Source organism: Giraffa tippelskirchi, chromosome 4 (assembly GCF_054371585.1).
Source record: "Giraffa tippelskirchi isolate mGirTip1 chromosome 4, T2T-mGirTip1v1.2.pri, whole genome shotgun sequence".
Lineage (NCBI taxonomy): Eukaryota > Metazoa > Chordata > Mammalia > Artiodactyla > Giraffidae > Giraffa > Giraffa tippelskirchi.
The window spans coordinates 193,520,796-193,544,787 of record NC_137278.1 but is presented as its reverse complement, the minus strand read 5'-3'; the positions used below and the strand labels follow the sequence as shown (position 1 = coordinate 193,544,787).

General features: G+C 35.7%; 1 protein-coding gene across 3 annotated transcripts; it reads right to left on the bottom strand.

Moving 5' to 3' along the window:
• Positions 1–2,374: 2,374 nt before the first annotated feature.
• LOC145544460 (killer cell lectin-like receptor subfamily I member 1) lies at positions 2,375–23,242 on the bottom strand. 3 transcript variants are annotated; one of them, XM_081587368.1, is made up of 8 exons: positions 23,089–23,242; positions 15,916–16,361; positions 11,468–11,728; positions 8,317–8,415; positions 8,098–8,166; positions 4,096–4,247; positions 3,625–3,728; positions 2,375–2,811 (listed from the first exon to the last, which is right to left on the bottom strand). In XM_081587368.1, the coding sequence occupies exons 3-8, from the start codon at positions 11,667–11,669 to the stop codon at positions 2,700–2,702; spliced, it is 738 nt and encodes a 245-aa protein (XP_081443494.1). In that variant the 5' UTR covers positions 11,670–11,728; positions 15,916–16,361; positions 23,089–23,242; the 3' UTR covers positions 2,375–2,699. The 3 variants fall into 3 exon arrangements, 2 of the variants coding, with proteins under 2 accessions (XP_081443494.1, XP_081443496.1); XR_014081439.1 differs by lacking the exon at positions 15,916–16,361 and having other exon boundaries at positions 8,098–8,196; XM_081587370.1 differs by lacking the exons at positions 15,916–16,361; positions 23,089–23,242 and adding an exon at positions 14,227–14,413.
• Positions 23,243–23,992: the final 750 nt, after the last annotated feature.

Genomic DNA, 23,992 nt, shown 5'->3' with positions numbered 1-23,992 from the left:
GAGGAGAAGGGGATGACAGAGGATGAGATGGTTAGATGGCATTACCGACTCAATGGACATGAGTTTGGGTGGGCTCTGGGAGTTGGTGTTGGACAGGGAGGCCTGGTGTGCTGCAGCTCATGGGGTCACAAAGAGTCAGACACAACTGAGTGACTGAACTGAACTGAATGAAATAAGCCAGACAGAGACAAATAAATATTACATGATATCACATACATATGGAATCTGAAAAAGCCAAATTCAGAAAATAGAGATAAAAGTGATTGTCACCAGGAACTGGGAGTGGACTGTGGAAATATTAATCAAAGGATATAAATTCCCAGTTTATAAGATTAACAAGTTCTAGGGATCTAATGTACAGTATGATGAATAAGGTAATAATATTGTAGTATATACTTGGAAATTGCTAATAAACTAGATCTTGCAAGTTTTCATCACAAAAAAGAAATGTATGTCTGTGATAAGACAGATGTGCTAGTTAATGTAATGATGATAGTCGTTTTGCAATACAAATGTATCAAATCAACGTGTTTGACTTACACAATGTTGTACATTGATTATATCTCGGTAAAACTGTGGAATAAAGTCTTTGTGTCTATCAAAATGGTACTACTTAAAAAGTAGAAAAAAAAGTGACAACATGGAAAAATGTTTGCTGCAAACGTAACCAACAATGCGGGGACAGCCCCACCTATCAGTGTCCCCATAGTAATCATCCTATGCTGTCCACAGAGTCACCCCTAGAGCATGTGGCTCTGGTGACCAGAAGAGTCTGCTGCTGGCCCCATAGCACATCTCCTACATAAGACCACTTCTCAAAGAACAAGAAACAAGACCGAGTTACCTAATACAGAGAAATAAACACAGAGAATTAGAGGAAATGATAGAGACAAAATGTTCTAAATGAAAGAGCAAGGTAAAATCACAGAAAAAGAAGTAAAATGGATATAATCAATCTACCTGACAGAGTTCAAGAAAGTGATCATAGAGATACTCAATGAACTCAGAAGAAGAAAGGATGAGTACAGTATTTTCAATAAAGAGAAAATTACAGAAGAAACACATAGAGCTGGAGAATTCAATAACTAAAATTTTAAAATATACATGAAGGAATAAACAACAGATTAGATGCCACAGATGAACAGTTCAGTAGTCTGGAAGAGAGAGTAGAGAAAATCACTTACATTGAACAGAAAAAGAAAAAAAGAGAAAAGACTTTTAAAAATCGAGGACAGTTTAAGACACACATTATGCAATATCAAGTGCATGAACAATTGCATCATACAGATCCGCAGTAAGAGATGGAGCAGAAAACTCATATGAAGAAATAGGAGTAGAAAACTTCCCTAACCCAAGAAACAAATATCCCTGTCTGGGAGGAAAGACAGTACAAAAACATATGAACCCAAAGGGGTCCACAAAGAAACACATTATAAAGATGGTGGCAAAAATTAAAAATAAAAAGAGAATATTATTAATAAAATCATCAAGGGAAAGGCAACTGGTATTGTAAAAGGGAGAGATTTCCCTGGTAGCTCAGCTGGTAAAGAATCTGCCCACAATGCAGGAGACCTGGGTTCAGTCCCTGGGTTGAGAAGATCCCCTGGAGAAGGGAAGGGCTATCCACTCCAGTATTCTGGTCTGAAGAATCCCCATGGACAGAGAAGCCTGGCAGGCTACAGTCCATGGGATCGCAAAGAGTCAGACAAGACTGAGTGACTAAGCATAGCACAGCAAAGTACAATGTACAAGGGAACTTCCCCAAGACTATCATTTGGCTTTTCAGCAGAAACTTTGCAGGTCAGAGATAGGAATGCTATATACAAACTGAATAAAGGAAGTTCAGATCAATATAATGGAGTAAAAGGACATAAAGCTCACCTACTCATTCACAACATGTCAAAAATACATCCACATGTGGAACAATTCTCACTGAAACCTAACTGGAAACTGGCAAAAGGACTCGTTTAACCAAGACTGTAAGAAAGATACACAAATAATCAGGTAGAAAGGGAAGAGAAGTGATTGGGTCAGGACTGGTGCATCTTGGAGTAGACTCAGAGGAAAAGGGAGATTATACGGATGGAGACCCTCTCTTGGGATTGAATGGGTCAAGCCATGGATTGGATGTCACAGTCTGGAGTCCTATGTGGCGGAGACAAGTACCTGTGACTGATTGTAAGACTACCAAAACAGATGGAAGGGCTGTGGGAAGCCTGGGCTTTGTTCTTAAGGAGTATGCATGAACATAAGCACACTGGTTTGCCTCCAAGACTGGACAGACAAAGGTTTATAAATCCTGCTATTTCTTGTTTTTCCATTAAACTTCACCAATGTGGTTTACCATTGTAAGCCTCTTGAACAATCTTAAATGTCTGTTTCATGAAGCTCTTTTTATTTTTATATCTCTAATTTTTACAAATTTTTTAGTTCATAAAGGGTGTTTGCTAACTTTATTAAATAAATGATTACTAACATGAGCTCTCATAAGGAGAATACTCACTCCCAAGAAATTTATGGGTGGTAAATTTTCCTCACTTTGAGTACATTTAAAATTTGGACATGTAACTGAAGCATTCTGCATGCAGTAAAAAAAAGTTTAAGTAATAATTTATAAAATTTTATAAAAGCAGCAACATATTTTATGCTCTTCAATTAATTAGGATTCACTAACAACATGTATTAGCAAAATTGAGCTGCTATACAGTAAACTCACACACATAACTTTTCCTAGATGAACAGTTAGCAGCATAAACATAATTTCCTTCAATATATGCACAACCATTGTTCTCCTTTTTCAGGAATTCAAATCTGTAAAAAAATTAAAGCAATAAAATCTTCAAATGCCAATTTTATCTCAAGCTTAAAATTAACAAGACTGACATAATGAAAAAGAATAAAAGAACAAGCTAAACAAATAAAATAAGAACAAAACCCTGAAGATTGACAGTCTTTAAACTAAGTTCAGCAGATAATACTAAACAGTATCTAATCCTATTTGTTTAAATAGAATTATAAGCCAAATGACAATTTATAAGCCAAAGGAAACCAATCTTGAATATTCATTGGAAGAACTGATGCTGAAGCTGAAGCTTTAATACTTTGACCACCTGATGTGAAGAGCTGACTCATTGGAAAAGATCCTGATGTGGGGAGAGATTAAGGGCAAGAGGAGAAGAGGACGATAGAGCAGAGGTGGTTGGATGGCATCCCTGACCCAATGGACATGACTTTGAGCAAACCCAGGGAGTTAGTGAAAGACAGGGAAGACAGTCCATGGGGTCACAGAATCTGAAATGACTTAGCAACTGAACAACAACAAAAGCAAATCACAAATGATAAAACTATGATAGAAATGTTTATAGATTTATAAACTTGCCTAAAACTATGCCCAAATTTCTCCTAAGAGTACAGTAAAGTTAACAATGTAAAGGTTTTAAAGCTGAGATTATTTAGAAAGAACTTGCACTTTTCCCCCAATTAAATCCCACAGATTGATCCTCAAAAAACATAATAATTTCCTTTATCTTGGTTGCTCCTTCTGTTCCCTACACACATAACACACACACACACACAACCACATATAATCTCAGAAAAGTTCAGTTATCAAAACACTGTACTTACAGGTTTTCAATTACTGTGGTGCCATCTTCCCATAACCAGGATTTACTCGTTTCATTGACTTTGAGACCTATCCATCCTTTTACTTCAAGCGTTGATAAAATTTCCTATTTGGAAAAAATCATAAACCATAAATGTGTACATATTATAATTCACTCCTTTCTGACTTGAAGATTATTGGGTTAACTCCCAAGGGCTTGCACATATCCATTTAGTATTAATAAGATTTTTTCTCAAGATATCTCATTTATTAATGTGGTTTTTTCCTAGCATTCAACGTTCAAAAAGTGGAGTTTCTCTAATTTCTCCCTAATAAAACTGAGTCAAAGAAAGAAAATATCATAGACTTTTGAGAACTTCAGTTTTTCCAAATTATAGTATCAATCACTGATGTTTTCAAACCAAATACAGTTACAGTATAACAACAACAACAAAAAACAAACAAATAAACAAAAGCAGAAGTGTCTCCCCTACCAGCTCTCCCTTGATATCAATCTTTAGAAGGTGGGTATTTAGCTCTTCACAGGCAGCATGGCTCTCCACCCAGGTTTTGGTTTTACTCGAAAGATGATAAGAACTACTTCCAAATCCAATCCAGTGAGTTGAACAACGGTCACAGGAACATTCTAGAAAGTAAAAATATGTTTAATGTGTACTCTGTACTATAAGTCACTACTACTAACACAATTCCCATATCTTCGTGTTTGTTATACAGATGGATATTAGGTAGAAAGCAAAACAAACATTTTTTGGTAACATTTCTGGGCAAGTTTTCAACAAAACCACAGCTAACAATAATTAAGATTTAGCTCATGTTTTTAATTTTTCTACTTAAAATTTGTTATAAAATTTTATCTATAGGGAAAATGCATTTCAAATATAAGTTTTTTGATGTGATCAAAATTATACAGGCATATTTAAAAGGCTAGGGTCTCCCCTCATAGTCCAGTGGCTAAGACTCCAAGCCCCCCACGCAGAAGGCCCAGGCTTGATCCCTGGTCAGGGAACTAGATCCCACATATTGCAACTAAGAGTTTGCATGTGGCAACTAGAAATATCCCACACTTCACAAAGAAGATGGAAAATCCCATGTGCTGCAACTAAGACCCAGCACAGTCAAATAAATAAAAGAATAAATAAATGTCATAAACAAAAAGCTAATCAACATATAATCATATGAACACAAAAAGCAACTAATGAGCTATTTCACTTTTGTCAAAATTTTTGCTATTAATTTAAATATTCCTTGCCATTTCCTTCTCCAGGAAATCTACCTGACCCAGGGGTTGAACCTTGGTCTCTGGCATTGCAGGCAGTTTCTTTACCAACTTAACCACCAGGGAAGCAATTTAAGTATACAGAATAAAATTCAGTGAGTAGTTTTTTAAAGCTTATATTTCAACAATTTAGTAATCATGTAATTTGTGTATTTTAATAATTTTTTATAATCATAAAAAATGTAGACTTAGGGAGGGGGAACAAGATGGTGGAGTAGGAGGACATAGAACTCATTTTCCCACAGGCACATCAAAAAATTATCTACGTGTGTAACAATGCTCATGAAAAACTAACTGGAAACTGGTCGAAGGACTCCTATAAAACCAAAACAGCAGGAAATGTGTAACCCGGTAGGATGGGGAAAAAAGGCATCTTTTCAGGACCTGCGCCCCTGGGCGGGATCTGATACGAGGAGAAGGACCTACACCCTAAAGAGCAAGCTGGGTGAGCCACAATCTGGGCATCCCAGTCCTAGGTCCTGTGCACGGGAGACAAGCCCCCTCGTCTGCTGAGACAACTACTGGGACAGATAGAAGTGCTGGAGAAGCCTAGATAGACTCTACTTATGAGGGGTATGCGTGGGCTGGTTTGCCAACAGTCAGGGTGGAGACAGCCTTGGGCTTGTGGCTACTGGATCAACACTCTTTTTAATCCAAAGGGGTGATCACCCCAATCCTGCTCACTCTACACCACAGCCTTGTGTAATATCTGGGACAACCAGGCCCTGGGAAAAGACGGTCTAGCTACACAGAGAGAGACTGGGAGGCCTGGGGAGTGATGGTGGGGAGGGGGTGGTTAGTGGTCACTATCATTGTACACACAGGGTGACAGATGGGGCAGCTATGTGTATAGCTGCTACAGGGGTAGCAGCCCAGGAGTGCTCAGTGGCTTAATGCTGAGTCTCAGGCAGACAGGTATTGGGAGACGACTTGATGTAGCCATGCAGAGACTGCCTGGAGGGGCTGAGGTGTGTCTTGGGTGAGGCAGCAGCAGCCGTTCTCAGCAGGCACAGGAGTATACAGTGGTTCCTCTCCCAGGGAGAGCACCTCAGCTCCACCCGCTCTGTACCATATCTTAGAGGTCCATCTGGGGCAGACTGGTCTCAGGAGGAGAATGCCACAGAGACCATCCACATCTCTATCAGCAGCACTACCTGCGGCCACGATGCCCTGACCCCCAAACCCAGCCTTCTGCACTACAGCCTTGTACTAGATCAGGGATGAACGCAACAGAGGAAGGAATGAGAGCCCAGGTTGCTTCTGAGCCTGGGAAATCCCATGGACAGAGGAACCTGGCAGGCTACAGTCCACTGAGTTATCATTTGCACATTATAAAATACAGTTTTGAAACATACAAGTTGATAAGTTTTGATAAATGAATATTTTTCTGTAACTTCCTCTCCAATCAAATTTTAGAATATTTCCATTAACACAGAAGTTAATTTATGTTACTTCCCAACTAATGTTTCACACCCCTACTTCACCCAAACAACCATGGATCTGATTTACATTATTGCAAATTATTTTTTTTACCTTTTTAAGAAGCTCTTATAAACATAATCCTTCAAGATCAATTCTTTTGCATCTTTTCCCACTCAGCATGTTTTTGAATCTTATCTATTATGTGTATAGAGATTTCAATTTCATTCCTTTTCATTGCTGAGTAGTCCATTATTTACTAACCCACAATTTGTAATCCATTCATCTGGAGGTTTATATTTGGATAGCTTATAATTTTTAGTTATTATAAATAAACTGTCTCTGGATATTTTTGTACATGTCTTATGTGAACATATGCCTTCATTTCTCTTTTTTAAATGTCTAAGATTAGGCTTGTTAAGGGCTTGTGTCAGTACAGTTAACTCCACATCCTTACTAAAGCTTGTTACTGTCAGTCTTTTCAAATTCTAACCATATTGGTGATTGTGTAATGCTAGCTCATTGGGATTATAATTTGCATTTCCTTAATTTCCTGTTCAATTGTTTTTTATTTTCAAATTAAGTGAATGAAAGGAAAACAAAAACACAAGCAATATGAATGGCTAATATTTGACACTGATATATTTTTTTTCTGAGCGACAACAAGCAGTTTCTCAAGTCAATCACTAATTTAAACAAAAAATTAACAACTGATGTGTCTAGTCTCTGTTTATTGCATCTATTGAGATTTTCTCTTTTTACTCAAAGAATTTATTTTTAATTAGACTTGAAATTAGTTCTTTCCATCTTTTTTAATCTTTACTTAGACTTCCTCTTTCATAACGGTTTGGTCCTTTTTAATTTCTTAGGGAGTGTTAAACCAAAATATTTTTATGTCATGCTCAAACTACTCTGTTATTTTTATTATTTTCCTTTTTTTTCTTTCTTTATCCCCCCCTGCTTATAGGAAATGTTCATCAGGAATACTCATGAGGAATGTCTTTGTCCTCAGTGACAAAGGGACCCTACCCTTTTGGTTTTAGTGTACGGAAAAAGAGATACCTTTCTTGGCAAATGCATCTGTGCCGAGAATCTAACACTGTTCTTGAAAAAGGAAAGATTTCCCTGAAAGAAAGTCAGAGGGGAACCATCCTGACTTCCTGAAAAAATAGACTGAGAAACATTCTCTCCCTCTCTCTCACATTCTTTGTCTTTCTTTTAAGTGCTGAATTTACTGCTAGGAATTTGAGTAAACTTGCAATAAGTAAAAAAAAAAGAATTCAAAACAATAACAGTTTTCTATATCATAGCCATTGTATCAATGTATAAATAAAATTAATGCATTTTAATAAAATCAAAATGCTTCTAACTTCATAAATGCTAGAGGAATCATTTCCACCAGGGAAAGCTAGAAACAAAAAAAAAATGTTATTGAGACATAACTCTTTTGCTTTTCATTTGTTTTCTTTTCCTTTTTGCCCTCTTCACCCATTTCTCTTGCTCCCACCTTAATATAATTTATATCCCATTTTTCTCCTAAAAATAATCAAATCACAAACAACACTTACCTATTATACATAATACTTTGGGTCTTCTAGCATTCTCCTATGTCATCTTTCTCATCTTGCCCAATATTAATTGTTTCGTGATAAAAGATTGAACATACCATAAAAGAGGATTTTTCTATCTGATTCACTGAAGTTTTGCGGATGTTAGGAAAACAAACCTTTTAACCCTAATAATCAATATTAGAAGTGGACAAAACAGAGAGAGTACTCACCATCATTTTTAGAAGATAGAGTGGGAACAGGTGATATATTTTGGTTTGGGTCTTCTTTGTTGGAAAATACTATGGCAAAAATCACGGTAATAATTAGTTCTGTTTAGGATAAAATAATTAGGACAATAAAAATTCAGTCTTGATCACAAATCATTGAAACATATTATGTTGTTGATATAATGACTGTACCAAGGACAGATTATTTTCTTAATTACTTACAGTTTGCAAGCAAGACACACACTGTTGTCAACAAGACCACACACAAGATCCCCAGACTCCCAGTTATTACTTGCCAGGTTATAGATCGAGGGTGTAACACTAAAGGAAACAGAAACAATGATGAAGTTTCATCATTTCCCACAAATCATCAAATATGAAATTTAAATCCATTATGTTTCACTCTCAGAGGGCAGTCATTCATTCTCCAATCCTTGTATGAGTTCTTTGATACCCAAATTTCCTCCTTTTTAGCTTTTTCTTGACCTCAATTCTTTCTGATCCTGTTTGAGGCTCCAGGTATGTCACCTGACTCACCAGCATCTTTGAGTATCCCTCACCTAGTCATCTATAGATTATTAACTCTGAGCAATTTGAAAATATGCTCTCAGCTGCTGCTGCTAAGTCGCTTCAGTCGGGTCCAACTCTGTGTGACCCCATAGACGGCAGCCCACCAGGCTCCCCTGTCCCTGGGATTCTCCAGGCAAGAATACTGGAGTGGGTTGCCATTTCCTTCTCCAATGCATGAAAGGGAAAGTGAAGTCGCTCAATCGTGTCTGACTCTTAGCGACCCCATGGACTGCAGCCTACCAGGCTCCTCCATCCATGGGATTTTCCAGGCAAGAGTACTAGAGTAGGGTGCCATTGCCTTCTCCAATACTCTCAGCTAGGAGACTTAAAAATGAAATACACCTAGAGAAAACAATGCTGTCATGCAAAAGAAAATTATTTTCAAAATTCTATGTGAATATTAATATTCACTCATTAGCCAGTCAATCAGTCAAGGGGGAAATAGCAAAACACATTTTTGCTCTTTGTTGAGATAAGAAATAATTATCATAAATTTTACAAAGAAGTACAAGTATGTTCACCAAGTTTTAACCCAGACACATGAGAAAAGGAAATGCATTTATCAAAAAAAAGACATTGCACTGAAAGCTGGAGGAAAGTAAGAGCTAATTATTTCTTGAAGTACGAAAGACATGGAGGAGGTCTTCCACTTGGGGTTGTTGTTTAGTCCCTAAGTCCCGTCTGACTCTTTTGTGACCCTGTGGACTGTAATCTGCCAGGCTCCTCTGTCCATGGGATTCCCTAAGCAACAATACTGGAGTGGGTTGTGATTTCCTGCTCCAGAGGATCTTCCTGACCCAGGGATCAAACTTGAGGAGAGTCATCAATAAACAATTTTAGATGACGGAAAGTTTGATGTATTTATGGAACTGAAATTATAGTCTGACTGGAATTCAGAGAGCAAAGGAGGGAATGGAAGCAGAAAGACAACGTGTAAGACTAAAGGATTGTTATTGTTTTTAACTTTAAGAACAATATGAAATCTTTGCAGGCACCTATTTTAAAAAGATATGACCATTTTGCTTGAAATGTAAGAAAGGATTGAAAAATGTGTAGAGTGGAAGATGAGAGACTTTTAGAGAGTCTGTGTCAGTAGTCTTCGTGAAAGCAGGTAGACATCAATCCAAGAGAGAAGCAGGTTATTTGAACACGTGGCCCTTCAAGATTGCTTGAATGTGTCATAGATGAAAGAGTGTGAGGAGTCAAATTTCCAAGTTTAGAAATTAAACAGTGTGGTGGATAAATATTAGCATGTCCAATCTTCTTAGTTGTGGTCAACTTCTGCCCAAAGTCCCTCTCTGACTACAAAAAAAAAATTATCAAGCCTCAGTAAGACTCTAACTCAAGCACCAAGAAATTTCTTATTTTACAAGGAAGTTGAAACCATGAATTTCCTTACCTTGACCACCTTTCTGTATATATGAACATTCATATATTCTACCTTATTATATGGATATTCATATATTCATACCTTATTATCTTCTTTTCAATTCAGAGGAAAAGCAATTTCTTTATGGCCTAAGTTAAAACCTATTGTATGCCCTAATTACTCCATGCCACCTAGTCTCCTTTAGAACATTTATTTTCTAAGAGAAAGTTTCTCTTTTTTTGTCAGTTTCTTCATCATCTCTTCTATAAATTTTGTCACATTCGTCTATGTATAGGCTCAGACTTCTCAAAATCTAATATAACTCCTTGTTATTCATACAGGTCTTTCACTTATTATCATCATTTCTCTGTTGTTTTTTTCTCAGTGAAAATTGTAAAAATGTTTTCTGGATTTCTTTTATTCCCATAATAAATTTCTTTCAACCTCTTAACCCTTAGTTGTAGCTTATATGCTTTTCTTGGCACTCAAACAGAAATCCCAATTTTTTGGACTTTGCCAAACCCCAGTTTTTTGGACTTTGCTAAGTCCAAAGAAATAATTTTCCACTTGTCATTTATTAGGCATAGTTTATTTTCTCCTTCTGTCTGGACATGCAGTTCATATGTATCCTTCTTGAATCTTCCTCTGCTTAAGTCATATATGTTCTTTTTCTCTATGATAGACTTTTCACCCATATTGTCTCTGTTTGCAATGTTACCTACTAACATAAATCTTTCCTACCCTTTTCCATCCTCTTCTGGGACATCTAGCCTTTAAAATCTAATTTCTTTATGGACATTTTCCTCTGAATTGATCAAGAGACAATTCAAATTCCATATAAGATCTGCCTTTACTAGATTAAACATATTTTTCTTAATGGTGAGTAAGATGATTAACTACTCAGTTATTTAGGTTAGGAACATTATTATTATATTCTACTCATTTTTCAACTTTAACTCCAATATCCAATTAACTATTATTATATTTTTCTATAATCTATCTTTCCTCTAACAAATTCTGTGAGTTTTTTTTGAAGCTAAGTGGTTATTGCAGCTTCATCTCTATAGGTATCATAGGTTTGGATCAGGGCCCCAGTAGAAATTCAAAAACAGTTGTGAGACTGAGTTACATTGAATTGAATTGAAGACTAATAACAAGAATTATTTTTAAAATTATTTTAAAAATAAGCAATAGATTACACAATAATTCTTACAAGTAATACAATTCTATAGGAATATTTTAGAGGAAATGAACATAGTGAAGGATTATTTAAGAGACAAAAAATTTCATGGTAATATCTAAGGAGAGTGCTGAAGATAGGTAATTAGTGTAATGAGGCAATTTTGTTATACAGTGGTTTTGAAAGAAGTAATTTTCTAAACCCAAGAATCAAGATATAGCAAATAACAAAATATAATACATATAATAATGTACCTTTTCCTTTTTTCTGTTTTCTGTGCTGAAGGTGAGATCTGGGAAATTTCAGTTCCACGTAGTCTACTTGCTGTTCTCTTGACTGGACATTACTCTGATTTGTCTTGGATATTTTTTGCTTTTGAGAATTGGAAAATTTTGGTTCTGTGTACATTACCTCTTGCTGGTTTACAATACCTTTGTTTTGCTTACTCTTAAGCATTTTTTCTTCTTTCAAACTTAGACTGCTTCAGCTCAATCTGGGTATCTTTCTGTGTCTCTCTTTAATATCCATGCAGTAGAGAAAAGTGGGGAAAAAGGTTAAGTGGTGATTATATCAAACCAGACCATGAAAAATACATTCATTCTGAAGTACAAGTAAGCTTTTAGGTATAATATTAAAAGGGTAAAACAGGGAGGAAATGAGAGACTAAATCTCCCTCTCATTTGGCAGTCCTTATTCAGAAAAATAGTTTTATTCTCCTTTAATAAGATTAATAAGATGCATTTCATTTCCTCTCTGAATCAGGTTTTCAAAGGAGTAGGTTTAAAGCAGATATGTTTTTCCTTCTCAACTTTCTCTATATAATGAATAATGTCGACAATGTGTGAACTATGGTTAAAACACAGCTACGTTAACAAAGGTTTAACTATTTAAATTTAATATTAAAATTTTTATTTCAAATCATGTTTACATAAAGTTTACTGTGTCACTGAAATCATTAGGCAGTAGATTCTTGACTAATAGAGGGGGAAAATTCTGTCTTTCATGAACTGGATAAATTCTTCATTTACCTAATAACCATGTATCTCTCAATCTGCCAGCCTAACATCATTTTTCTACTTAACTAGATCATATTTATTTACAAGCACACACACACACACAGAGGCAAACAAACAAGCCATCTAAAATTAAGAAACAATACCAATAAATTGCCAAAAAGGGACAAAAGAAATTAAAAGAAATTAAAATTAAAAATTTGTTTTCTCATTAATAAAGAAAGAAATGCAAATGAAAATAATAGAGCACATTTCTATTAGTGTTCTGTGAGAACACTAAATAATTAATACTTTGTTGAATTGGCACATGATTGTGAGTACAAAACTGTCAATATTTATTGAAGCATAAAAAAAGTAGAATTTTAACCAGCAATTCTATCTCAAGCAATTTATCTTACAAAATATTTTTAAATATTCAAAGTTATGCAGAACCTATCTTTTGTTTTTATTTACTAAGAGCTAAATTGGAAAAACAAAGAGCAAAAAGTTATCAACAGAATTCACAATTAAGGAAGGTGTTAAAGCTATGGTACATTTATACCCTAGTATACTATTGTTTAATGTAACAGATGTTATTTTTATACATTATTATATTGAATAATGGAATATATATTATTAAAGCAAAATAATAGATTTCTAATAGGCTGTATTTTCAGTGGTTACTTGTAGGTAGAGTTTTGGCAGGTATGCATTGCTCTCTATTTTATTGAAAATAAAAGAATGCATGTTACAAGCTATTTAAAGATGAAATTTTGAATATTTAGAAGTATTGACTAACAAACAATTTTATTCATAAAGCCTTTTCCATATCTTATATTTACCCTTCTATAGATTTACTAAGAGTAAATTTCAAAAGAACTGGGATAAACTTATTTTCAAATTAAGAATTTTACTCACCTCCTCAAATTGTTTTCTGAAAGTTTTGACCAATTCATTTAGCACCAGCAAAGAATTGATATTTAATTTATGAGTATATTGGCATTGTAAGAATGTTGCTGTTTAAATGTTTAGCACAACTAAACTGCCTTTTTCTTTGTACCAAAAAAGAAAGAAAAATGACTATTGTTTTTGAGAGCTGATAATTAAATAAGCATGATCTAGGACATGGGTTTGGGTAGACTCCGGGAGCTGGTGATGGACAGGGAGGCCTGGCGTGCTGCAGTTCATGGGGTCGCAGAGTCGGACACAACTGAGCGACTGAACTGAACTGAGGAAACGCTAAAAGTGATAGAATCAGATGGAATATTAGTTCAAATTGAAGCAATACATAGATGACTAATTTCACAACATATACTTGAACAAATTTCAGATAAATCAAAATGTTAAATGCAAACCATGAGATGATAAAATTAATAAAACATTCAAAGAAAGTATAAGCAAATAGTTATAAGTTTCTAGCCACACACAGACAAGAAAGAGAGTTAGGCTGAATTATAAAAACATCATGTTATTGCTAATGTAAAGACTTTTTGTCAATAATAACATGAAAAGACTTTTTCTTCATCACTAAACAAAGAAATACAGACTAACATATTAATGATATAGATGTTAACCTACAGAATCAGTAAATCAAATTCAACCACACAGAGTTGGACAACGTGCAGGAAAACAGACATTTGTTTACACAGACTTATGGTTAATTTAAATCTTTCCCTTCTGGAAAATAGTTAGCCAGTATGTATGGAAACCATATAATGAAAACATCAATTGATCCAACATTTTAAAATAATGAGAAAAATATGGGTTATTTAATAAAAGAGGCTAAACAGTTGGAGAAAAAAACAACAGGAAAATTCAAAGAAAATAAAAAAATACAAAAGATAGCTGCATTCATACTCCACACCACTGTTTACAAAATGAGCATGTAACATAATTTTACAGAAATGATTTTTTTCCTAAACTGCAATACATTATGAGTTGATTGTTGATAGTAATGTTAAAAATTACATACAATTTTGACTTCTTGAGAGAAAGAAATAAACAGAAACAATCATACTCACCAACTTGAAGAATAAATTTGAAAATAAACTTTAGGAAAATCAAAGATACTAAACAATATAAAATTGCTGTATGCTGAAAATAAAGTTATATAGTAGATAATCTGTTGTAAGAACGCTCAGGGAAGATTCTCGGTTGAAAAGTAATCTAATAATGACTTATAATCATTTGTTATTCAAAGCATGTGTGAAAAACTACAAAGGAAGTTTTCATGAAACTACTCATTTGTAGTTTACCTCCCCCACAGAATACCAATCAGGAAATAAAAAATACCTGTGCTATTTCGAAAACCATTTCATAAATTACAAATTTTCAATTTAAAATGTATAAGAAAAATGTTACATTTAATGACTGCTTAATAAGAGTATTTTAATATCAAGCCTGAGGCCTTAAAGGAAAAGAAAAATGGACCAATTACATATTGTATAAGAGATTACACGAAATAAGAGTACCATGGGATACGTGGAAAGTATGTAGTTGTGAGAATAGAAATTATGTTTTAGGCTTTACTGGTTAAATTATGATAGATAATCCTTAGTTCTTGGTTACTTTAGTGATAGTTGATATCACCACCCAGAGAATGAAATTTATTTTTACATTGTATTTGTTATTATATTTGTATTTGTTATAGCATATAATATAGTTTATCAGCTTAATATCAGCTTCTTTGATGGCTCATTTGGTAAAGAATCAGCCTTCAATGCAGGAGAGCCCAGTTGGATTTCTCGGGGGGAAGATCCTCTGGAGAAGGGATAGGCTATCCACTCCAGCATTCTCGGGCTTCCCTTGTGGCTCAGCTGGTAAAGAATCTGCCTGCAATGAGGGAGACCTGGATTCAATCCCTGGGTTGGGAAGATACCCTGGAGAAGGGCATGGCAACCTACTCCAGTATTCTGGCCTGGAGAATTCCGTGGACTCTATAGTCCACAGAGTCCTAAAGAGTTGGGCATGACTGAGCCATTTTCACTTTCATAATATAGTTTAATATAGGCATGAGTGTGTGTGTGTGTGTTTGTGTGTGTTAGTTGCTCAGTCATGTCCAACTTTTTGCGACCCCATGGATTGTAGCCTATCAGACTCCTCTGTCCATGGGATTATTCAGGCAAGAATACTGGAATGGTTAGCCATTCCCTTCTACATGGGATCTTCCAAACCCAGAAATCGAATCTGGGTCTTCCAAATTGCAGGCAGATTTTTTAATGTCTGAGCCACTTGGGAAGCTTGGTGTGTTATAATAAATAACTATACATATAATTTGAAAGACTTCCATGATCAGCAGCTTATGGGTAAAAAAGAAAACATTTGAATATAAATTTCCAAATGTGTCTCTTGTTAGTTTGTACCTGATGACTGAGAACCACAGTACAGACACCCTCTTTTTCAAGTCTCTTCCACTTATTTATGACTCTAACATTCATTACCCCTCCTCTCATCATGGCTTATGTGCTCCCAGGCATCCTCATTATTGACCAGGCTGATGAATCACAGTATTCTGATCTATCAATGTCCATATGAACCATCCTCTTATATCCCGATTACACAATTTCTCTGTCTCCTCATCTACAGTAACTTCCTCATTCTGCCACAGCCAAGCCCTCCTATGGGAACACCTTGGTCTTTGACTATCTTTAAGTATTTCATCTCAAAAAATGTCTTATATAAACTTAGCACCCTCCCACAAACACTCTTACCTTTCAAGATTGCTCAATTCTCTCTCTCCAACATGAAAATGCTGTGATCTGATTGATGCCTGCAGCCCATCTGACCTCATTCCACTCTATCAGTATACTTCGTTCTTCACATTCTTTCTTATCAACCTTGATTCTCTTTTGCCAATAACTAACTTCCTTGAATGTTTTCTGGCCCCACTTGTTCAGTAAAATCATCCTATGTATGAGATAAGTTATCTGTTCCTCTCTGTCAACACCTGAGAAGCCAAGTGCTTTTTAGAACAGATCAGATTTAGTGCAATATAAATTCACAGTAACCAACATGAAATTGCTTTAATGCTGCTAGGAGTCCTGTTGCTTTCTTCAAGTCATCATTCTTTCACATTCTCTGAAGTTAATTTTATCACACATTTTCCATTCTTAACAAATCTCTCTTCCACACCTTCTTTTTGTTCTCAGAAAATGATCTATATCACAGAAAAAGAAAAAATACCAGATTACCTCATCTTTCTCCATGTATATGCATGCATCTTATCTTCTCTCCTGTTCAACAGAGGTGATTTTCTTCCTCTTCAATAAAGCCAATTTCAACTACATTTGAATCTACCCAGTCCACTGCCCAAGAATCACACGCTATTTGTCACTCCGCTTTCTTTTTGAATATTCAATATCTTCTTAGTACTATCCTTCACATCAGTTTAAAATTACACACAATTTTCACCATCATTAGACCTCAATCCCAATAAAAAATACTATCTTTGCTCTCTATCACACTTAGAAACATTCTCAAAGTGCCATTGAATTTCATCACTATTTATTATATTTTATTCTCACTACTCAAGCCATTGCATTCTAACTCCTACCTAATGACTCCTCGGCATCAGCACACTGTTAGATCATAAGTGATCTCTGCTTCACTAAATGGATCCTTTATTTCTCTTTTAGTTGAACTTTTAATAGAATTCAATACCATTCACCACTTCTTTCTTCTTAACCATTTCTTCTTTATATTTTCTTGGCCTCTTCATCCAGCGTCCTTGTCTTAATTACTACTTATCACGTGTTTACACATGTGCACATGCTAAGAAGATTTCTTCTTTAGGTTTCAGCTCACTTATTCTTTGTCAGTTAGCACCTCCTCAAGTGTCCCAAATATTAACAACTAAAACTTCATACCTCAAAAATGAAACATAGTAAACAATATCATCATCCCACATATGTTCTTACATTAGTGAAGGCCACCATTTTTCAACTTGTTGAAAGAGTAAGGAATCTGGAATTCCCCCAACTTATTGTCTGTATATTTATGTCAATGACAAGATTTGACCTATTTTAAATAAGAAATTATTCTCAAATTGTCTGCCTCTGCTCTGGCCTTGTCTTTGAAAGCGTTATACACTTTCTTCTATCTTTTTGCTCTTGCCGCATCATTCCTCTCTAATTAAATGAACCATTTTCCCTAACATCACTGAGTCCTCACACATCCTAATATTCTTGCCTAAATCGTTCTTTGTCCTATTCTTTACCTACCTAACTGAAATAATTCAGTTTGTAAAATACCTGTTCCAATCTATACTCCCTTAGATCTCTTCGGGGAACTCAGACATGAGGTCAGTTACCTGTATATTATTTCTCATAGTACCAGGTTGATAATTTACATTTTTTGAGGCAATAATCAATACTTAAAGCTAAAAATAATTTCTGTGGTTATTTGACTGATATATATTTTCTCCAACAATTCTAATTTCCACAAGGATATGTCCATTACTATTTATCATTTTAGGTCTGGACATAGTAGACAACCAGACATGTTACTTAAATGGGTGAATCAGAAAATAAATAATAGAACACTCAATAAATTGTGCTTAAACAACTAGTTGTACACTTTGGAAAATTAAACTTAGCTGCCTATATCAGGCAAATGAAATGCTAAACGTAAGTATATGTATAAGGGAATAAAGGGCTTCCCAGGTTCCACTAGCAGTAAAGAACCTGCCTGCCTAGGCAGGAGACCTAAGAGATGCAGGTTTGATCCCTGGGTCAGGCAGATCCCCTGGAGGAGGGAATGGCAACCCACTCCAGTATTCTTGCCTGGAAAATCCCATGGATTTTCCTACAGTCCATAGGGTCTCAAAGAGTCGGACTCAACTGAAGTGACTTAGCATGTACACACATAAGGGAATAAAACACAGAAAATGTATTTTTAATCTTTAAGAAAGGTAAAAAAAAATAAAATAAAGACAAATTTTTTAAATGACATGCTTTTCCAGATAAAAAGGGAAAAACAAAATATTTTAATTTATATAAAACTCTTTATTAAATATGAAAAATATGTAACCTATATATATTACATAATGTTGTTGTTGTGTTACTAAGTCATGTCTGACTTTTGCCACCCCATGGACTGTAGCCTAACAGGCTCCTCTGTCCATGGAATTTCCCAGGGAAGCATTCTGGAGTGGGCTGCATTTCCTTCCACATGGGATTTTCCCACCTCAGGGGTCAAACTCATGTTTCCTGCATTGCAGGCTGATTCTTGACCCCTGAGCTACCTGGGAAATCCATATTATATAACATGTATATATATATATATATATATATATATATATATATTTAACTATAACATGATGAAGTCTGATAAAAAGACAATATCTTCTTAAAATGGCTAATCAGAAGTTTCTCCTACCACAGACAATATCAATTCAGTTTTGAATCAATGTTTGCTATTTTCTGACAAAAACTTTGATTTAGTTCTTATGCATGCATGCATGCTCAGTTGCTTTAGTCGTGTCCAACTCTGTGAGAGGCTCCTGTATCCATGGGATTTTCCAGGCAAAAATACTGGAGTGGGTTGCTGTGCCCTCCTCCAGGGGATCTTCCCAATCTAGGGACAGTTTTCAGATAAAGATGTGAAAATCTTTTTGACTGCAGCTTGGCATCTTTTCTGTTCAGAAGATCTGCTTTTAAGTATAAAAGATACACCTGTGTTTCTTCTTATTTCCTATGTCTACCTCAAAACAGGGTATAAGTTAGAATCTTTGTGAACTACAGCAGTATAAACCAAATTAATTAAATAGATCAATCTTCACATTCTTTTCATATATAAGTGGCCCTCTGTATCTACGAGTTCCACATCCATAAATTCAACCAACCACTGATGGAAAATATTTGAAAAACAAAATTTCAGAAAGTTCCAAAAAAGCAAAACTTGAATGTACAGCAAACTGGCAACTATTTACGAAGTGTCTACACTGTTCTTGGACTTCCCTTGTGGCTCAGATGGTAAAGAATCTGCCTGCAATGCAAAAGACCCAGGTTCAATCCCTGGGTTGGGAAGATTCCCTGGAGAAGGTAATAGCTACCCACTCCGGTATTCTTGCCTAGAGAATTCCATGGACAGAGAAGCCTGGTAAGCTACGTCCATGGAGTAACAAAGAGTTGGACATGAATGAGTGACTAACACTTTCACTTTCCACATTGTACTTAAACTATTTACACAGCATGTGCATTGAATCAGGTATCATAAGTAATATAGAAATGATTTAAAGTATATGTGGGATGTGCTGAGATTATATGCAAATGCTACACAATTTTATATAAAGGGCTTGAGCATCTGCAGAATTTGGTATCCATGGGGTTCCCAGAACCAGTCCCCCAGGGATGCTGAGGGACAACTGTATGCCCCAATTTAAACCCGCTAAAGTCCTTGGAATATTTCTTGAGGAAAAATAGCAAACAGAAAATTCCTAACAAAAGCTACTTGCAATCTGAGCATTTAGATTAACATAATATTTATTTTTAATGGGCTTCACTAGTGACTCAGTGGTAAATAATCTTCCTGCCAATGTAGGAGTCTAAGGTTCCATCCCTGGGTTGGGAATATCCTCTGGAAAAGGAAATGGTGACCCACTCCAGTATTCTTGTCTGGAGAATCTCATGGATAGAGGAGCCTGGCAGGCTATAGTCCATGGGATCACAAAAAACAGTCAGACATGACTTAGCGACTAAACAACAACACAATATTTATTTTCAGCTCTAAAAATTCTCAGCCCTGTAAGAAAATGTATTTTAATAATGAATATTTTCTTTTTCAATAAGCATCTCTAAGTAAATAAATTTCCAGTAATAAGACTCTCTCCAACTGATAAATCAATACAGCTGATTTTCATTAATTAAATCTCTAATTTTCCTGAGTTCTAACATAGTAATTAAAAGGCATGCAAAAATTTGCTCTACATTTATGAGAGAATAGAATACTTTGCAATTTTATTCTGAACTTATACTGGTATATATTATTCTTTTACATTTTTGAACTTTATTATTAATCTTTGAAAATTCTAAACTTTCCCCAAACTTCGCAAGTTCACACACTCCTATGAACTGAAATCCCAGTGTCTACAATAGTGGATCAGAGGTTTTTTTCTAGAATTTAGCTAGATTTTAAATCACATATTTTTAAAACTTTGCTAGCCCAAACTTTCAGGAATATAGTCTTATATTTTCTATTTCTTTCTCAGTGAATCTGTAGTTGATTTTGGACTTCAAAGACCTTCACTTACCTAAGGCAACAGAAATTTTGACAAATCTGTTTTCAAAAAATTGGAATCAAAACAAAGATCTAAACATTAAATGCAGAATTAAATACAAATATTCAGTAAAGTAAGTAAGCAGCTTTTTTATATACTAATATTCCATAAATCTTATCCTTGTGTGTAAATTTCAAGTTTATTAAATATAATTCTTTGGTCTATAATTGAAATGCTAGTTAAAAACACAAATAATTTTAAAATATATCACTTTCAACCAGAAAAAAAAAGGGGGAGGTAATCCGCTTTCTATGGACTAACAGGCCCTAATATACACACACTGTTTACAATGTTTAGTAACAGTTACAGTTTGAAAGAAGCCATTCCTTGGTGGAATAAGATTTTTAATATTTGCAAGATTCGTAAAGTCACTTTTAGTCATTAACTTGAAATTAGGTTCAAAATTCTTACTGGAATATCTATTTTGTAATACCAAATTTTACATTTGGTAACTCATAATACCAAATTTTCCTTTTGTGCATCTGAATGTAATCCATTAATTCAGGGATATTAATATTATTTCTAGTATTAAAAGGTATGAATTTTGATATGCAATCCATATTAATACAATTCCTATGTTTTAAATTTGCTTTCACATGTGTATGAATGGACAGATTTTGTATGCTTTTAAGTATGAAAGTGTAGTCTTTCTCTTTTCTAGAGTATCTGTGAATATCTTAAGACCAGTCTCACTTTCTCTACTAATGTCTTCACTTTCTTCCCCTGCAAACATCCTCATTTCACCTACTTTGTAGTATTTCCTTTGTTAAGAGATGTTAATATGTTTACAGGGAAAAGGCCATTGTTTCAGCCACATAGCAAACAGCACCTCCACCCATGTTGACCTCACAGGCTGAGCGTCATCTCCTCTGGAAGCCGCAGTGTGCACCACAGCCTCAGCCAAGCTAGAGCTTCTTGCGCAGCTACAGGTGTGAACAGAGTCACCAGCTGCACACTTCACCCACTCACACGCACTCATTTTTCTGTTTTCTGTTACCAGTTTTTATGTGCATTTAATTCTATTGGCCATATATCACTTGTACGTGCTTCCTGAGTGTAGGAGTTATACCACCTCTCATTTCAATTTTTCATAGCATCTAAGAGCCAAGCAATATTTTTTTTGGTATGACGTTACTTGATAGAGCATATGAAAAACATTAACAGAAAATAGTATATCTTTGAACTTGTCCTGTCTTATCTGAAATATACTTAATCCCCTTTCATTTGTTTAATCTTAAATATTACAAAAAAACAAAAACAAACATTTCCACACATACTACATTTTTGTCAGACTATTTTATACACTCTTGATGCACCCCAGGTTCCCCTTAGCCTTCTTTCTTTCTACCCTGCATTGTAATGTTTGTTTTTCTTTCTAACCCTTCATAACATCAGTAAGCAATTTTTATACAGAAATTACAGTCGTGTCAATCTATTATGCATTTTATTGATAAAGAGTAATTCAGTTCAGTTCAGTCACTCAGTTGTGTCTGACACTTTGCAACCCTATGAACTGCAGCACGTCAGGCCTCCCTGTCCATCACCAACTCCCTGAATCCACCCAAGCCCATGTCCATTGAGCTGGTGATGCCATCCAACCATCTCATCCTTTGTCATCCCCTTCTCTTCCTGCCCTCAATCTTTCCCAGCATCAGGGTCTTTTCAAATGAGTCAGCTCTTTGCATCAGGTGGCCAAAGTATTGGACTTTCAGCTTCAAAATCAGTCCTACCAGTGAACAGCCAGAACTGATCTCTTTTAGGATGGACTGGTTGGATTTCCTTGCAGTCCAAGGGACTCTCAAGAGTCTTCTCCAACACCACAGTTCAAAAGCATCAATTCTTCTGCACTCAGCTTTCTTTATAGTCCAACTCTCACATCCATACATGACCACTGGAAAAACCATAGCCTTGACTAGATGGACCTTTGTTGACAAAGTGATGTCTCTGCTTTTTAATATTCTGTCAAGGTTGGTCATAACTTTCCTTCCAAGGAGTAAGCGTCTTTTATTTCATGCCTGCAGTCACCATCTGCAGTGATTTTGGAGCCCAGAAAAATAAAGTCAGCCACTGTTTCCACTGTTTCCTTATCTATTTCCCATGAAGTGATGGGATCAGATGCCATGATCTTAGTTTTCTGAATGTTGAGCTTTACACCAACTTTTTCACTCTCCTCTCTCACTTTCATCAAGAGGCTCCTTAGTTCTTCTTCACTTTCTGCCATAAGGGTGGTGTCATCTGCATATCTGAGGTTATTGATATTTCTGGTATCAGGTGGTCTGGTATTCCCATCTCTTTCAGAATTTTCCACAGTTTATTGTGATCCACACAGTCAAAGGCTTTGGCATAGTCAATAAAGCAGAAATAGATGTTGTTCTGGAACTCTCTTGCTTTTTCGATGATCCAGCGGATGTTGGCAGTTTGATCTCTGGTTCCTCTACCTTTTCGAAAGCCAGCTTGAATATCTGGAAATTCTCGGTTCACGTATTGCTGAAGCCTGGCTTGGAGAATTTCAAGCATTACTTTACTAGCGTGTGAGATGAGTGCAATTGTGCGGTAGTTTGAGCATTCTTTGGCATTGCCCTTCTTTGGGATTGGAATGAAAACTCACCTTTTCCAGTCCTGTGGTCACTGCTGAGTTTGCCAAATTTGCTGACATATTGAATGTAGCACTTTCACAGCATCTTTTTCTGTTCCAAAGCTCTGCTTTTAAATATAAAAGGCAAACCTCTGTTTTTTCTTGTTACCCATGTCTGCCTCAGAACAGACTCTTATTTAGAATCATTGCTAAACGCTGCTGCTGCTACGTCACTTCAATCGTGTCCGACTCTTTGTGACCCCATAGACGGCAGCCCACCAGGCTCCTCTGTCCCCGGGATTCTCCAGGCAAGAATATTGGAGCGGGTTGCCATTTCCCTCTCCCATGCATGCATGCATGCTACGTCGCTTCAGTCGTGTCCGACTCTGTGCGACCCCATGGACAGCAGCCCACCAGGCTCCCCTGTCCATGGAATTCTCTAGGCAAGAATGCTGGAGTGGGTTGCCATTTCCTTCTCCATCATTGCTAAATACATCAGTATAAATTAAAGTGACTAAATGGATCAGTGTTCACAGTAATTTTCATATTCAAATGGCCCTCTATATCCATGAGTTCCACATCCGTAAATTCAACCAGCCACTGGTAGAAAGTATTTGAAAAACAAAATTTAAGAAAGTTCCAAAAAGCAAAACTTGAACGTGCTGCACACTGGCAACAATTTACATAATTTTTATATTGTACTTAAACTATTTGTACAACATTTGCATTGAATCAGGTATCATAAGTAATCGAGAAATGATTTAAAGTATATGTGGAGTCTTGTGGAGTATAAAGGAGGATGTGCTGAGATTATATGCAAATACTATAGATTTTGGTATCCATGGGGCATCCTGAAACCAATCACCCAGGGATGCTGAGGGACAACTGTATACCCCCAACTTTAACCTTGCTAAAATCCTTGGAATATTTCTTGAGG

Bases quoted from the DNA above. Each gene is read 5' to 3' on its own strand.
- LOC145544460 (XM_081587368.1), bottom strand. From the start codon at position 11,669: ATGCTTAAGAGTAAGCAAAACAAAGGTATTGTAAACCAGCAAGAGGTA. The intron at 4,248-8,097 runs GTGAGTACTCTC...TTTACTTTCTAG, and splicing joins TCTATCTTCTAAAAATGATG to AATGTTCCTGTGACCGTTGT. The intron at 2,812-3,624 runs GTAAGTACAGTG...ATTTTTTTACAG, and splicing joins ACCACAGTAATTGAAAACCT to ATTTGAATTCCTGAAAAAGG.